Source organism: Molossus molossus, unplaced genomic scaffold (assembly GCF_014108415.1).
Source record: "Molossus molossus isolate mMolMol1 unplaced genomic scaffold, mMolMol1.p scaffold_m16_p_1, whole genome shotgun sequence".
In the NCBI taxonomy this organism is placed as follows: Eukaryota; Metazoa; Chordata; class Mammalia; order Chiroptera; family Molossidae; genus Molossus; species Molossus molossus.
This window is the reverse complement of record NW_023425344.1, coordinates 80673629-80689687: the sequence shown is the minus strand read 5'-3', so window position 1 is coordinate 80689687 and position 16059 is coordinate 80673629. Positions and strand designations below refer to the sequence as shown.

At 40.5% G+C, this 16059-nt stretch overlaps 1 protein-coding gene across 2 annotated transcripts in view; it reads left to right on the top strand.

Moving 5' to 3' along the window:
• MANBA (mannosidase beta) overlaps window positions 1-16059 on the top strand; it is a 119988-nt gene that overhangs the window by 99257 nt on the left and 4672 nt on the right. For both annotated transcript variants that reach the window (XM_036262523.1, XM_036262524.1), the window contains exons 14-15: window positions 12098-12242; window positions 15119-15261. In XM_036262523.1, coding sequence (XP_036118416.1) covers window positions 12098-12242; window positions 15119-15261 — 288 coding nt within the window. The remainder of the gene's footprint in view (window positions 1-12097; window positions 12243-15118; window positions 15262-16059) is intronic.

Sequence of the window (16059 nt, the reverse complement as noted above, 5' to 3'; positions counted from 1 at the left end):
TTAAATTTTACTTTTCTCAACATGCCAAATAAACTGGAATCTTATCATATGTGATCTTTTGCATTTGGCTTTTTTCACTGAGCATAATGTTTTTGAAGTTCTTCTATGATATAGTATAAATCTATATTTCATTCCTCTTTCTTGCTAAATGGTATTATATTTTGTGGATATACCATTTTTTATTTACCTACTCATCAGTTGAGGGCCATTTGGATTATTACTATTTTTTTATTGTCATGATAATACTGCTATGAATACTTACATACAAATCTTTGTGCATGCATTTTAATTTCTCTAAGGTGAAATTGTTGAGTTATGTGGGAAATTTATGCTTCACTTTTTAAGGAACTATCAAACTGAATTTTTGATAATTGATTTGAATGTTTCCATTTTACTTTTTTATTTGCCAAAATTTCACGAAACTCTGAACTATGTAAGACTATATTAAGCCACTGCTTCATTATCTGATGTTTTTGCCATACTTGTTTCAAGTTCTGAGAGCCTAACCTCAATCGTATGAGTTGATCTGAAAAAGATCACAAGTTTTTATCAAATATGATCACATTTAAATTTTCGCATCTTAGCACCTAAAAATGTGCCAATTTCTATTTCAACTCATACTCACCCTCATCAGTTTTCTCCTGTATGAACATGTAATGCCCCAGATAGAAGCTAAAGCAGAAAACTGTAAGCCAAGAGAATACCCTTGGTTAGAAGGCATAAAAACTGGTTAAGAGAACTTCAAAGTTTCAGTCATAATCTTATCAATAGGGAAGTTTTGTCAGTGTGCTGGAAATTTATGAAATTACCTCATAGAATACAAGTTTAAAGATAATGTTGATATCTGTCCCTTTGAACGTGTTACATTTAATTTTTATTAGCATTTTATGATCAATATTTTATAAATGTGTCTTAATTTTGATACATGAAACAAAATGATCCTTCTTTGTGTGTGTGTGTGAACCTTTTCAGCTGTTGTTTTTTATGCTGGTTTTTCTCCTCCCAGCTGTTCATTTTATGATTGTTACTTTATTCTGTTTCCTTAAAACCACATTCGGGGAACTGACAGAAATAATTTTTTCTGAACTCATTCCCATCTGAGGTAGTTAGGAACTGGGTGGACAGGTGGACTTCTGTGTTGCTGGTTTTTGTGGGTGATGCTTTTGTCTGATGATTTAACACTGGTGTCCTATCAGGCACTGGCTCACAACTGGACCCGTCTCTGTTGGTTCTACCTTGGGACTTTCTGATAAACTAAATGGGATCTGAGATGAAAGAAATGAGAATTAGGATTTTTGTTTTGTTTTGTTTCGTTTTTAGTGTTGAATTTTCTTGACTGAAAGACAAATAGGAAATGTTAGGGTAAAAAAGTATTTCTTCCTTGCTACTTTGATTTTATAGCAGTCATCTTCAGTCTGTGTAAAACCTTTCTGTCCATTATCTCTGCCCCCACTACCACCGCCATCCTCCTCAGACTCTGTCATACTATTCTGAAGAGCAGGGTACTTGCCTCTTTACCACTTTGCAAGGCCTTCTATTAAGCGTTATATTCTGCAACTTTCAGAAAAATCTTGGCTGAGAAAGCTGTGCAGCAAGTTTCTTCACATTTAGATCCTTCCTTATCTCCTCTTTATCTTATAACTGCAGAGATATAACTGGGGGCTCTTACCTCTTTAATTCTTCTCATATTCCAAACTGACCTTGCCTCGCCTTTCATTCTTCTACCGTGTGCTGTTGTATTGTGTCCACTTGGCCCACACACCCAGGCACAGCCTCTTCCGCTGTGTCACACATGCCTCACTGCTTAGTTGAGGACTGACTAGCTCCACCGACTCATCGCAAGTAACTGTTACGTGACTTACTCTGCCAGCATGGCCTCTGACTAGGCACTAGAGAGGAAGCTGGGCTGGTGACAGTCTTTACTAACCTCTTAGCTTATGGCCCCTCCAGTGCCGTCATTGATTCTTCACATATTTATTGAGCATGTAATGAGGGCTAGATGCTAGGGATGTCCTTCACATTCTTTAGGGGTCCATTTTTTTCTGCCCATGTTACAAGTAACTTGATCACAAGAAGTAAGAAGAAAAAGGCAGGCTGTGCTGCAGTGGCCCAGGTATTGATGACAGCTGCCACCCTGCAATAGCTATTTGTTTGGTAAACAGCAGTGAGATATGATGGAAGAGCCAGGTCATGCTGAGCTTTTAAGAAGGGGATGGGGTAAAGGAGAGGAATGAGGATGAGATTACTAACAATCTATTACATACTAGTATGTTGTATTTATATGTGTCATGCGATTTAACAGTCAGGCAGACAACCAGCATTCTTTGAGTGTCTACTAAATGCTTGGCCCTGGGCGGTGAGGTGCTTTGTATATACCTTCTCATGTAATTCTAACAACATATCCAGACATCTGTGCTACTATTTCCATTTATTATGTGAGGAAACAGAGGTTCAGAAAGGCTAAGTATTTGGCCCAGGTTCTCAGGGCAAAATAAATGGAATAGGTATTTACTTTTTAAACTAATGATAAGAGGAACTCTATATCTATTGAGGTGTTTGGTTGAATTATAATATCTATTTTCATCAGTTAAGTAAAGCAGATGTCAGAAATTTGGCACATTAAAAAAAAAGGCCTTATTGGAATAATATAGAAAATCAATAAAACCAAAAGTTAGTTATTTGAAAAGATCAGCAAAATTGAGAAACCTTTAGCTAGACTGACCAAGAAAAAAAGAGAGAAGACTCAAATCACTAAATCAGGAAAGAAAAGGGAAGAATTACTATTGACCTTACAGAAATAAAAAGGATGATAAGGGAATACTATAAACAAATGGACAAATTCCTAGAAAGACACAAACTATGAAAACTGACTCAAGAAGAATTAGAAAATCTGAATACACTTATAACTAAAGAGATTGAGTCAGTAATAAAAATTAAAACTTCCCTTTACAAAGATGGCTTCGCTAGTGAATTCTTAAAAACATAAGAATTAATACCAATCCTCACAAGCTCTTCCAAAAAATAGAAGAGGGTAAAACTACTTCCTAACTTATTCGTAAGCCATTATTATCCTAATACCAAAACTAGATAAAGATACATTAAGAAAATAAAATTATAGATCAAGATTCCTTATGAATATAGAGAGAAAAAAATCTTCAACAAAATACTAGCAATCCAAATCTAGCAGCATATAAAAAAATTTATACACCATAATCAACTGGGATTTATCCCAGAAATGCAACATTGGCTCAACATAAGAAAGTCAAACACCATGTTAAAAGACTAAAGGAAAAATAACCATTAAATAACCATATAATCAGTAGATGAAAAACCATTAAATAAAATCCAATACACTTTCATAATAAAAAAATGTAACAAACTAGGAATACAAGGGAGCTTCCTCAGCTTGATAAAGAGCACCTATTAAGAACCCATAGCTAATATCATATTTAATGGTGAAAGACAGAAAGCTTTCTCTCTAAGATCAGAAATAAGACAGGGATGCCTGCTCTCGCCACTTCTATTCAATATTGTACTCAAGATTCTAGCCAGGACAGTTAGGCAAGAAAAAGAAATAAAAGGCAACCGTATTGGAAAGGAAGAAATAAAACTGTATCTGCAGATGACATGACCTTATATACAGAACCATAAAAAATCAACCTGAAAACCTATTAGAGTTAATAAATTACTTTGGCAACTTATATTTATATAAGACCAATATATAAATATTAGTTGTATTTTAAGCAGTGAAAAATTTGAAAATGAAATTTAGTAAACAATACTATTTATAATAGTATCCAAAAGAACAAAATACTTTGGAATATATTTCACCAAAGAAATGAAAAACTTGTGCACTGAAAACTACAAAACATTGTTGAAGGAAATTAAAGAAATGGAGAAACATCCTGTGTTCATAGATTGGAAGACTGAATATTATTAAGATGGCAGTACTCCCCAAATTGATTTACAGATTCAACACAATCCCTATCAAAATGTTTACTACCATTTTTGGAGAAATGGGTAAAGTGATCCTGAAATTCAAATGGAAATGCAAGGCACCCAGAATAGTAAAAACAATCTCGAAAAAGAACAAATTTGTTCTTACACTTCCTATTTTCAAAACTTACCATGAAGCTACAGTAATCATGATAGCATGGTACTGAGATAAGGCCAGACATATATATTGATTCAATACAATTGAAAGTCCAGAAATATAAACACATACATCTTGGTGAATTGATTTCCTACAAGGGTGCCAAGACAATAAAATGGAATAAGAATAGTGTTTTTGTGCTAGAACAACTGGATATCTACTTGTAAAAGGATGAATTTGGATGCCTACTTCATACCATATAAAAAATTGATTTAAAATTGATCAGAGTTCCACATATAAGAGCTACAACTATCAAACACTAAAAAAAACCACAACATAGGTGTAAATCTTTGTGAATTTTGATTGGATAGCAGTTTCTTAGATACAACACCTAAAGAACAAGCAATCAAAGAAAAAATAGATAAAGTGGCCTTAATCAAAATGAACTTTTGTGTTTCAAAAGACACTATCACAAAAGTGAAAAGATAATCCACAAAATGGGGGACATTTTTAAGTCAAATATCTAATAAGGATACAATGTCCAGAATATATTTGAAAAAACACTTGCAACTCAGTAGTGAAAAAGACAACCCAATAAAAAATGGGTAAAAGATTTAAATAGATATTTCTCCAAAGAAAATGATCAGTAAGTCATGAAAAGATGCTCAATATCATTAGTTACTAAGGAAATGCAAATCAAAACCACAGTGAGATACAGAGATAGTAGGATATCTAGAATTTTAAAAAAGAAAATAAAAAATATTAGAATATATATGGAGATTAATTATAGGAATTGGCTCACATGGTTATAGAGGCTAAGAAGTCCTACAATTTACTATCCACAAGACGGAAAAACAGAAAAGCCAGTGATGTAATTCAGTTTGAGTCTGGAGGCCTGGGAACTGAGGGGTTACTGGTGTTAAGTCCTGAGTTCAAAGGCCTGAGAACCAGAAGCTTCAGTGTTCAAGGGCAGGAGAAGATGGACATCCCAATTCAAGAAGAGAGAGAGAATTCACCCTTCCTCTGCCTTTTTTGTTGTATTTGGGCCCTTGACTGATAGGCTGTGCCCACTCACATTGGCAAAGATGAATCTTCTTTACTCAGTCTACCAAATCACCAGAAACATCCTCACAGACACACTCAGAAGTAGTGTTTTACCAGCTAATTGGGCATTCTTTAAATCAGTCAAGTTCACACATAAAGTTAACTATCACTGTGAAGATGTGGAGAAATTGGAAGCCCTCATATATGGCAGGTGGGAATGTAAAACGGTACAACTGCTATAGAAAAGTTTTTCAAAGAGTTAAATGTAGAATTATCATAGGACCCAGAAAGTCTACTCTTAGTTATATTTCCAATAAAATGGAAAACATATGTTGACACCAAAACTCGTGCACCAATGTTCATAGCAGCATCTTTCATAATAGCCCAAAAGTTAAAACAATCCAAACAAGTATCAGCGGGTGAATGGATAAACAGAATGTGGTACAGTATATCCATACAATGAAATATTATTCAGCAATATAAAGGAATAAAATTCTGATACATGCTGCACCATGGATGAACCTTGAAAACATTATATTAAGTAAAGGAAGCCAGTCATGAAAGGCTACATATTGTATCTATCATTCCACCTATATGAAATGTCCAGAATAGGCAAATCCATAGAAACAGAAAGTGTATTAGTGGTTTCCAAAAGCAGAGGAGACGAGAGAATGAGTGACTGTTAGCCAGTACAGTGTTTTTTTGGGGGGGATGATGAAAATACACTGGAATTAGGTAATGCACAACCTCTAACTATACTAAGGCCAAGACATGGAAAAACAACTGAAGTGTCCCTCGATAAATGATTGGATAAAGAAGATGTGGTACATATATACAATGGAATACTACTCAGCCATAAGAAAAGATGAAATACTGCCATTTGCGACAACATGGATAGATCTTGAGAACATCATGTTATGCAAAATAAGTCAGACAGAAAAAGTCAAGAACCATATGATTTCTGTCATCTGTGGGATATAAAACTGAAAGCAAAAAATGAACAAACGACTAACAGAAGCTCATGGATACAGACAGCAGTGGGGAGGGTAGTGAAGGGTAGAGGGGACCAATATATGGTGATGGAAGATTTGATTTTGGGTGTTAAACACACAATGCAATATACAGATCATGTATCATAGAATTGTACATTTGAAACCTGTATAATTTTATTAACTAATATCACCCCAATAAATTTAGTAAGAAAAAAAACAATGAATTGTATACTCACAGGGTGAATTGTATGGTGTGAATTATATCTCAGTTTAGAAAATGGCTTTATTGGAAGATTCTTATTGTCAGGATAACTTTAAGTAAATAAAGGATATAAATCACATCTGTCAGGAGACCTTAGCCTCATAGCTGCTCCTCATCCAAAGGGTAGGGGGTGCGATTCTGGAACATGCAGTTCAGCTACAACTCAGGAGGAAGGAGTGATAGGTTTCTGTAGACAGCCAGCAACTTCCAGCCCAGTGCAGAGCAGGAATTGGAGCCTTAGGTCTTGGTGTCCTGGTCCAGTTTCTTTTTACCATCATACCATCTGTTTCTCTAAAGAGACTGATTTCATAAGTGTAATCAGGCAAGCTGCTGAATATAGGCATATTTTTGAAACTAAAATAAGATTTGTCTGCTAACAGTGGGACTGAGTAACCTTGGAAATGACTAAGCATTTATCTTTTTAGTATGTAAAGATTGCCCTCTTTAGGAAAGTGCATGAGTGTATAAATAAATTTAGGTACAATTTTAAAGGGAAAGAGGCAGTTCCAAAGATAGCCCAGAGATATAGGGTTGTACCGCTTCCCTTTGAGAAGAACAGTGGGCAGTGGCCTTCTGCATTTTTGTGAACAAACATGTCATTCATTAGTCCTGATAGGTCCCGTTGGTTTGGGTAAATACAAGTCCATGTTATAGGCACGGCACCATCTGTCTGTCAAATGTACTACAGCATGTAGAGCCCGGAGCACTCCAGGGTCTTAGTTTCCCCCCTTGGCACTCAGTTAAGGTATTATAGGCTACTAGTTAGAGCTTGCCTAGTCTCCTTTCATCACCAGCAAGGAGTTCTTGCATTAAACATTTTTTAAATTAAAAAAATGTAAAGAATTATTAATATTTACTTGTTAAATCAGAAAAGGTAAATTAAAGCAAGGGACTTGGGATAGATAAACAGAAATATATAATTATTGCAGGTAGTTTTGAAAATTGGAATCGTTTAGGGACTGAAAACTTAAATGTTTGTAGACAATAGGCAGGTAATTCTAAATGGACTAGAGTATGATTATTGGGAATTGTGGCAAAATGGAGTGTAGAGGCCCTGACTTAAGACATTAAACAATGACAACATCAACAAGAAACATGAAACACCTGCCATGTGGGCCAGCGGGGCTAAGTTTAGCCTGGAGGCACTGGGTTACGGCAGCCTCTTGATTGGATCATAATATAGCAATATGCATGTGTCATATATTACCAAAAGTGGCAATACAAGAAGTGAAGAAATTAATTGGGGCATAAAATGTTCTTTGCTCATGTATTTAAAGAAAAAAACTGGAAACCATTCAAATGCCTAATAATTGGAGACTAATTATTCAAACTATGATATAACTACATAACCATTTATTTATTTATTTATTTATTTATTTATTTATTTATTTATTTGACATTTTTCCATAGATAGAGTGGGAGAGAGAGAGAGAAACATCGATGTGAAAGGGACACATTGAGTGGCTGCCACCCACATGACCCAACCAGGGCCGGGGACAAACTGCAACTGCGGTACATGCCTTTAGCGGGAACTGAACCCGGGTCTCTCTGGACCGCAGGCCGACGCTCTAACCGCTGAGCCAAACTGGCCAGGGCTACATAACCATTTGAAGCACAGAACTTATAGAGAGTGCCAGAGTGTGGGAATGTACATATGTAAAAGTTAAATGAGAGTAAAATACAAAATTATAAATGCAGATGAGTTACAATATATGTTAACAAAGATTGGAAAAGAATTTGGAGTGATGTAAATAGTTTGACTCTCATCAGATTTTTTCTTTCCTGAAAAGAAGCTTAAATGTACTATGAAGAAAAAGGAAATGCAGGTCACCTCTATGAAGAACATCAGTAAAATATCTAGTCATCCTTTGGATTTTTACCAGAAAGAGATGACTTGATTTCCTGCTCTGTTTTACACTGTATTTTGTTCCTACCTCAGAATTCTGTTTTTACTTTTTCCTGTTCACCCTACTTTATAAGTATGGATCCACAGAAAGTGATCCTACTTCTTGAATGACACCCCTCCTTTTATGCTACTCATGGGTAGGCGCTGTGCCAAGTCCCTGGGGTAATGTCAGAATTTTGTAATTTCTTTGGCTTCAGGAATGGCCCGGACTTTGGGGGATACTTGCGGTTCTGGGATTTCCAGAATGTGGCTGCCACCGGAGTGGAGTGTCCATGGTGGTTGCCATTTGATGCCTGTGCTCAGTCTCTGCTGGGCTAGCAGCTCCTGAAATGTCTGGGGGTGACTGAAATCCCTCTCCCCCTGTTGTTACTCATTGGTGTGATGAGGGCCTCCTCAGTCTTCCGCCTGCGATCCCTTCTTACACAGCCGTCAGGCAGTGGCTGATTTTGTAAGAATCTTGGGATGACAACAGATTTCTTATCTTTCTGGTCTCCGGTGTATGTGCTGCAGGGCAGGGACTTGGCTTTGTGTCATAGGCGACTTTAGCATGGTTGGTGGGGCCATGATTTGGAGGCTCAAGGTGATTTATTATTTAAACAAAATGTTCTTTATTGATTTTAGAGAGAGAGGAAGTGACAGGGAGAGAGAGATAGAAACATCGATAAGAGAGAACATCGATTGGCCGCCTCCTGCATGCCCCCCACTGGGGATCAGACCCACAACCTGGGCACGTGCCCTGACCAGGAATCGAACTGGTGACCTCTTGGTGCATGGGTCGATGCTCAACCACTGAGCCACACTGGCCGGGCTCAGGGTGATTTAAATGAGTTCAGACTTATCACCTCTTTGAAACAAACATAAAAGTTACTTTCCGTGCCAGTGTAAAGTACAATTCTCTTGGGCAGGGACTGATAATTGGTGCAGCCCTTAGATCAGTTTCTATTGGGATTTCACTTCTTGGCTGCTTCATCGTCACGGAACTTTCTAGAAGTTGCTCCACAACGCTGATCTTGCACAATAACCCAACATATCTGTGAGTGCTTAGTCAAGGGAGTTCATTTCTCTGTGCTTAGCAATCCAGGCCTAAAGTAGATAAATCGCTTTCTTTAGTTCAGACAAGATGGGTATTTTTACAAGGAACTTGGCCAGAAATTCAGAGTGTAATTGCAGGTTAGCTTGACTGACATAGAAGTTCTTAGGTCTGTTTTTCTATTGTATTCCCTCCGACTTAGTGTTAGATGTATATATTCAGACTGCATCTTGTGGTCATTCTGAGGTGGCCCCAAAGCCGCTGTGTGTGTGAGATTCTTACTTTCTTTAGGGTATATTTGCCTCTCTGGTCCCAGAGGTCTGGTTCCTGAATGAGAAGGGCATTTCTTTCTCTGCTCACAGCTGCTGTCATCTCTTGCTTGGAACATTTTAATAGCTGTGTTAATGCTCTCCCTAAATCCATTCTGGCCTCCTGCAATCTAATCTCTTTTCCGTAGTCAGAGTTGCCTTTTGGAAATAAAGATTTGGTCACTTCACCCTTCAGCTTGAAAGCTTTCTGTGTTCTGGTCAGTGTGGCTCAGCTGGTTGTAGCATCGTCCTGTGCACCAAAAGATGGTGGTTTGATTTCCAGTCAGGGCACATACTGAGGTTGTGGGTTCGATCCCTGGTCAGGGTGCATGCAGGAAGCAACTGATGTCTCTCTGTCTCTCACTCTCTCTCTCCCTTCCTCTTTCAAAAAAAAAAAAAAAATCGATAAAAATAAATAAAAAGCTTTTGGTGACTTCCAGTTACCTTTAGGCTGCACAGAAAAACCTTCCCAGGTCTGGCCCCTCCCTCTCACCGGCCTCTCCCATGGCTCCCGCTCCCTGTGCTCCTGCCGCCGTGGCCTCCCGCAGTCCTTCACGTGTGCCTTCTCCTCTCACCGCACGTGTCCTTTCTGGCTGCAAAGTTCTGCCTCTCTCTTTTCCTCTTCTGTGAGGCCAGTCCTCCTCCCTCTGCTATGCCCACTTCCCCTAACAGCCAGGCTCCTACCATTGCACGTCTCTCCTTCTTAGAACTTATTAATGTTTAAAGTTTACGATTATTTATGAGACTCTTGGATTAAGAGTGTCTTCTACATAAGCCGATAAGCTCCATGAGGGTGAGCTGTACCTCTTTTGGCTGGGAGAGGGGCTTAACATCGCTAGTTGTAACACATACTGTGGGTGCTTATTAAATATTTGTCGAATGACCGTGATTTCTTCTTGGTTAGCCCTTCTGGAAGTTTATGGCTCTGCCTCACGTAAGTCGTCACTCCATCTATGACTTCTTTACTAGCCAGTCTACCTCGATGTAAAGGTAGGCTGAGCCCTGGCCGGTTTGGCTAAGCGGCTGGAGCGTCGGCCTGCGGTCCAGAGAGACCCGGGTTCGGTTCCTCCTAAGGGCACGTACCTCGGTTGTAGTTTGTCCCCGGCCCTGGTTGGGTTGTGCGGGTGGCAGCCACTCGATGTGTCCCTTTCATGTCGATGTTTCTCTCTCTCTCTCTCTTTCCCCCTCCCACTTTATCTGAACAAAAAATGGAAACATGTCCTTGGGTGAGGATAAAAAAAAAGTAAAGGTAGGCTGAGCTTTTATCTGAGCTTTTCAGCTTGACAGGAAAGCATCTGGGCTTAATCTTCTAGTGGCCATATATGCATCCTTCTTTTTCTTCCTCTGTGAAAACCAGGCCCTTCTCTGAGGCCGTTCTGTTTCTGACTGAGGAATCCTCGCAGCTCTGACCACCCCTCCAGGTTCTCCTTGGTGACCTCTCCTCATGAGCTCTCATTCATGGGCCTTTCCTAACCACAGCTCCAAGCCGAGAGCATGTGAGACCCACAGTGTCAGTAACGGCAGCAATAAAAGAGATTCCTTTTTCAGTGATAATGACGGTAATTAAGGGTCCTGCATGAATTTTTTTATTGCCTCTTAAACTAAATTCACGTATCTCATTGCTGCAACTTACCGTCTGTTTTGCCATGATGAAGGCATTGCATTCATAGGAAATTTTACATTCTCAAAAGTCATCATATAAAAACATTGCTTGACTAGAAAAAGAGGGGTTAGGGATTGGACAGGATTCGATTCATAATAAAGTTATTTTTCAGCCCTGGTTGGTTTGGCTCAGCGGTTAGAGCATCAGCCCATGGACTGAGGGGTCGCAGGTTTGATTCCCAGTCAAAGACATGTACCTGGGTTGCAGATTCGTTCCCCAGCCCTCGTCAGGGTTGTGCGGGAGGCATCCAACTGATGTCTCTCTCACATCGTTTCTTTCTGTCTCTTCCCCTCCCTCCCACTCTGTCTAAAAATCAGTGAAGTCCGGCTGGTGTGGCTCAGTGGACTGAGTGTTGTCCCATGGACTGAGAGGTCCCGGTTCGATTCCTGATCAGGGCACATGTAGGGGCTCGATCCCTGGAAGGGGGTGTGCAGGAGACAGCCCATCAATGTTTCTTTCTCACATCAATGTTTCTATCTCGCTCTTCCTTCTCTCTCTAAAAAAAATAAATTAAAAAATAAAATAAAAATCAGTGGAAAAATATCCTTGGGTGAGGATTAACAAAAATAAAACACCAAGCCTCCCAAACAAGCTAGCTCTGATAGACAACAGCTTTTCCCATGCTAAGGCGGTAGTTCCAGATCTAGTATAATGATGGTATATGTAGATCTGGTCAAAGTCTCTGATTTATCCAGTTTGTTTAAAAAACACAAAAATCTCAAGCCTGTAATGTTCTCAGATCTGGACAGCCTACATCAAACAATAATGCCTGTGTTTTAACGTTTTCCCCCTGAATCAGGTGATGCAGGCCCAGTGTGTCAAAACAGAAACGGAATTCTACCGCCGCAGTCGCAGCGAGATAGTGCTCGGGGAGGGGCACACCATGGGAGCCCTGTATTGGCAGCTGAATGACATCTGGCAGGCTCCTTCCTGGGCCTCTCTGGGTAACTGTTTCAGCATTCTTTGTGTGTGAGAGAGAAAGCGATACCTGTGGGGAGAGACCCTGAGAAAACACAAGAGGCCGAGGTGAGGAGGTTCTCCAGCAGCTGGTCTGTGAACTGCACCCCCCCCCCCCCCCCACAGTCTTTCCAGGAGCCCGGGAGGCAGCCTCCGCTTGAGTTCTGTGCTGTGCAAAGTCACAAAAGCAGGCTAATGAGGGCGATGGATTCTGCACGGAGATCTCAGCCACGTGTCTTATAATTATTGCTTAGATTGGAACTAATTTAAGAGGACTCTCCAGAGCAAAAGGAGCATTTATTTAAGCATCTCTTCTGTTTAGGAGAATTCAGCCATGTGGAAGGTTGGCCCTGCTGAGTCTTAAAATGTTCCTTTGCCTCACTTCCCTTGAAGTCCCTGAGGTCGTCTCTATTTTGCCCTGTTTATCTCTCGGGGGGAAGGTAGCAGAGTCAGAAGTCCAAGTAGGAAGTTCTCAATGGAACCAGTTCAACTAGTGTCAGGCAAGGTGACCGGCACTTGCAGTTTGAATTCTTCTGTTTTGGTAGAGTGAAAACATTAAAGAGTAATGATGAATCTATGACCTTCACTAGAGGTGGTTTGAAGCAAAGTTCAGTGACTACAAACCAAAGTTTGGGGTCAGAAATGAGGCAAAGCCGTAAAGTGAAAAGGCCGTGCTGCTGGGTGAGGCTCTCAAATGCTCTGCGGATGCAAATCTAAAATCCATTCACCGCCGGCATTGGTTAGTGCCAGCTTCCTTCTTTGTTGTTGTTGTTGTTGTTGGTTTAATTTATTACTGTTTGACATCCAGTGACTCTGACATGCTCCCGCTGGGCCCACAGACCCCAGGCCCCGGAGAGTGTGACCTGTCCAGCTTCCTTCTTTGATCAAGTTTCTCTAGCCAAACTCTTTGTCAACACCAACCAGATAAAAGGGTATTGAATGAGAGTCAGGGGTAGGCTGTGAGGGAATAACCTTCTGGGACACTTAACACTGACCAAGAGAGATTGTTTAGAGACATTTGGACACTCACCCTGGTTTCTCTGTGGACAAAGTTGCAGAGTTCTGAGGCTGATTTTGGTTCAAGAAATGGGAGAGCCCAATTTTTGTAAATTTTCCCTAAATGACTGCATGCAGATTATTTGGAGTTCTTCAGAGAGGGTGAGTAAACCCAAGTGCAAGAGGCTGATTGCCAAACAAAAACATGTCTGTTTTCTAAACTCTAGCAGGACAATGCCTCTGTGGAGAGGGTCATCGTCTCCTGTCCCTGTTAGAGAAAACAGGTGCCAGGGAGAAGCTGTGACAAGTTTGCTGTATCTGCTCCTGCTCTGGGCAGCCTTGGAGCCTGCTTAATTCTGCTTAATTGGCTCGATACATCCGGTGCTTATGTGCAGGTGGGGGGGGGGGGATATGTGTCACCTCTTGTCATCTGACATGGTGATTCTAAAGGGATCAATAGCTACTTGAAATCTAGATTCTTATATATTTCTTTTTTAAACATTAATCTCATTTATAGTTAGAATTTTGCAAATACAAAAAAGTCCACGGGACAGTTTGCTTGGCTCACAAACTTAAACAGTTACAGAGAAATAGCAAAGCCAGAAATCAGAAAGCATTCTTAGCTGGCTATGCAGTGTCACGATGATACCCGGACTATGTCACTGCGTAGTAACTGGGGTGTGTATTCATGAGACCTTCCGCTCAGTTGCTGTTCTCCTGAGGGTGTCTGTTTGTGGCCTTGGTCACTGGAACCATGCGTTTGAAGTCTGTCCCCTGTAATGGATGTCACATACAAGAGTGTGTACGTGACCTCAGATCTTTGTTGTTTTTAAGGGGAAATACTAAGAGTTGGGATTGAAATGCTGAGAGTTGAAATTTTGCAAAACCCAAAGAAATCAGTTCTATCTGAACTTCACAACCACAGTCCTCCATCTCAAAAGCTCGCACTGTGAATTCTGGAATCTCTGTCTCCGTCTCTGTCTCTCGGAAGTTGTTTGGAGAGGCAGTGCTTTCTTGGGAAGGATCTTTTGTCTGAAAGAGAGGAATGTTGAAATATTTATTGTTATTTTTATATTTTTTAGAGAGAGAGGTAGGGAGAAGGAGAGAAAAATCGATTGGCTGCCTCCTGCAAGCCCACTACTGGGGATCAGGCCTGAAACCCAGGCATGTGCCCTGATGGGGAATCAAACTGGCAACCTTTTGGTGCATGACACAACACCCAACCAACTGAGCCACACTGGCCAGGGCGAAATGTTTTTTAGTTTGTGCGTTTAGCATACTAGAATTGCCAACAGGGCACAGTATTCTACAGGTTCTAACAACTTGCGATGGTATTCGAGGAGCTGTCATTGATTATCGTTGTTGGGGACATTCTTCTCCAGTCCGAACTTGCTGGCCATATTAGTGATAGTGCTTATTTTGTTTCACAGGATCTGTGCTTATGGGAAAAGGAGACTTGGAGTTCTAAGTCATTCTTCCCAATGGCTATTTGTAACAGGTGTTCACTGCCAGTGCTACTGATTTCCTTCTTCATGTGTACGCAGTAAAAAGGAGCGTTGAGCTCCTGGAAGCACAATTGCATGTGAGAATGTGATAGGAGTCAGGTCCGGGCCCCAAATACTGCTTAAGCCCCCGTTTCCTCACTTGAAAAGTGGGGTGTTAATGTGTGCCTCACCCAGATGTGAGGATGATCTAAGGCAATGTCCAAAGTACTCAGAGCCCTCAGCAAATATGGGTTCCTGACCCTTCTGGATCTCCCTTCCACACTCAGTCCCTAGAATCACAACAGATCATACCCAGCCGGGCCATGTGGACGATGACTGACTGCATGACACTGCCCATCCCCTAACTTTCCGACTATTTTCAGAATACGGAGGAAAGTGGAAAATGCTCCATTACTTTGCTCGGCATTTCTTCGCTCCGCTGTTGCCCGTGGGTTTTGAGAATGAAGGCGTGTTTTTTGTCTACGGGGTGTCAGACCTTCACTCGGACTGTAACGTGACGCTCACTGTAAGTGGCTTAGATTTTCTCTCGGTGATGGAGAATTTTAGATGATTTCTTCAGTTAAAGAAAAGAGAAATTAATTTGTACCTAAATGTTTCTAGCGCCTGTAGCAGAAAATGGGCTACCCTCAGAATTGGAAAGCTTGGATTCAGGGTCAAGTTGCCATTTCTTCTGCGACCTTCAGCCTTAATGTCTTAGTGATTCAGTTTCCTCATCTGTAAAATGATATCAGCCTATCTTTTTTTGTTGTTCACCTGAGGATATTTTCCCATTGACTTGTATTTATTTTTTATTTTATTTTATTTTTTTAAAATCCTCACCTGAGGATGGAGATATATATTTTTATCATCTGGTAGAGTGGAAGGGAGGGAGGGGGAGAGAGAGAGAGACATCTATGTGAGAGAGACTCATCGAGGACTAACTGCAACCAAGGTTCATGCCCTTGACCGGAATTGAACCCGCAATTCATTGATCTCTGCAGGTCGACGCTTTAACCGCTGAGCAAGACTGACCAGGGCTTCTCATTGACTTTTAGATAGAGTGGAAGGTAGGGAGGGAGAGAGAGAAAATCATAGAGACACATCGATTGGTTGCCTCCCCCATGGACCCCAACCAGGGCCAGGGCTTGAACCTGCAACCCTTTGGTGCATGGGTCGATGCTCAGACCACTGAGCCACACCGGCCAGGGCAGTACCAGCCTATCTTTTTAAAGGCTTCCCATGGGTAGTGCATAAAGGAATGAGATGAAAGTGAATTATAAACTATCAAGTGCCACTTAAACCTAAGGTTATTTATAATCATAGA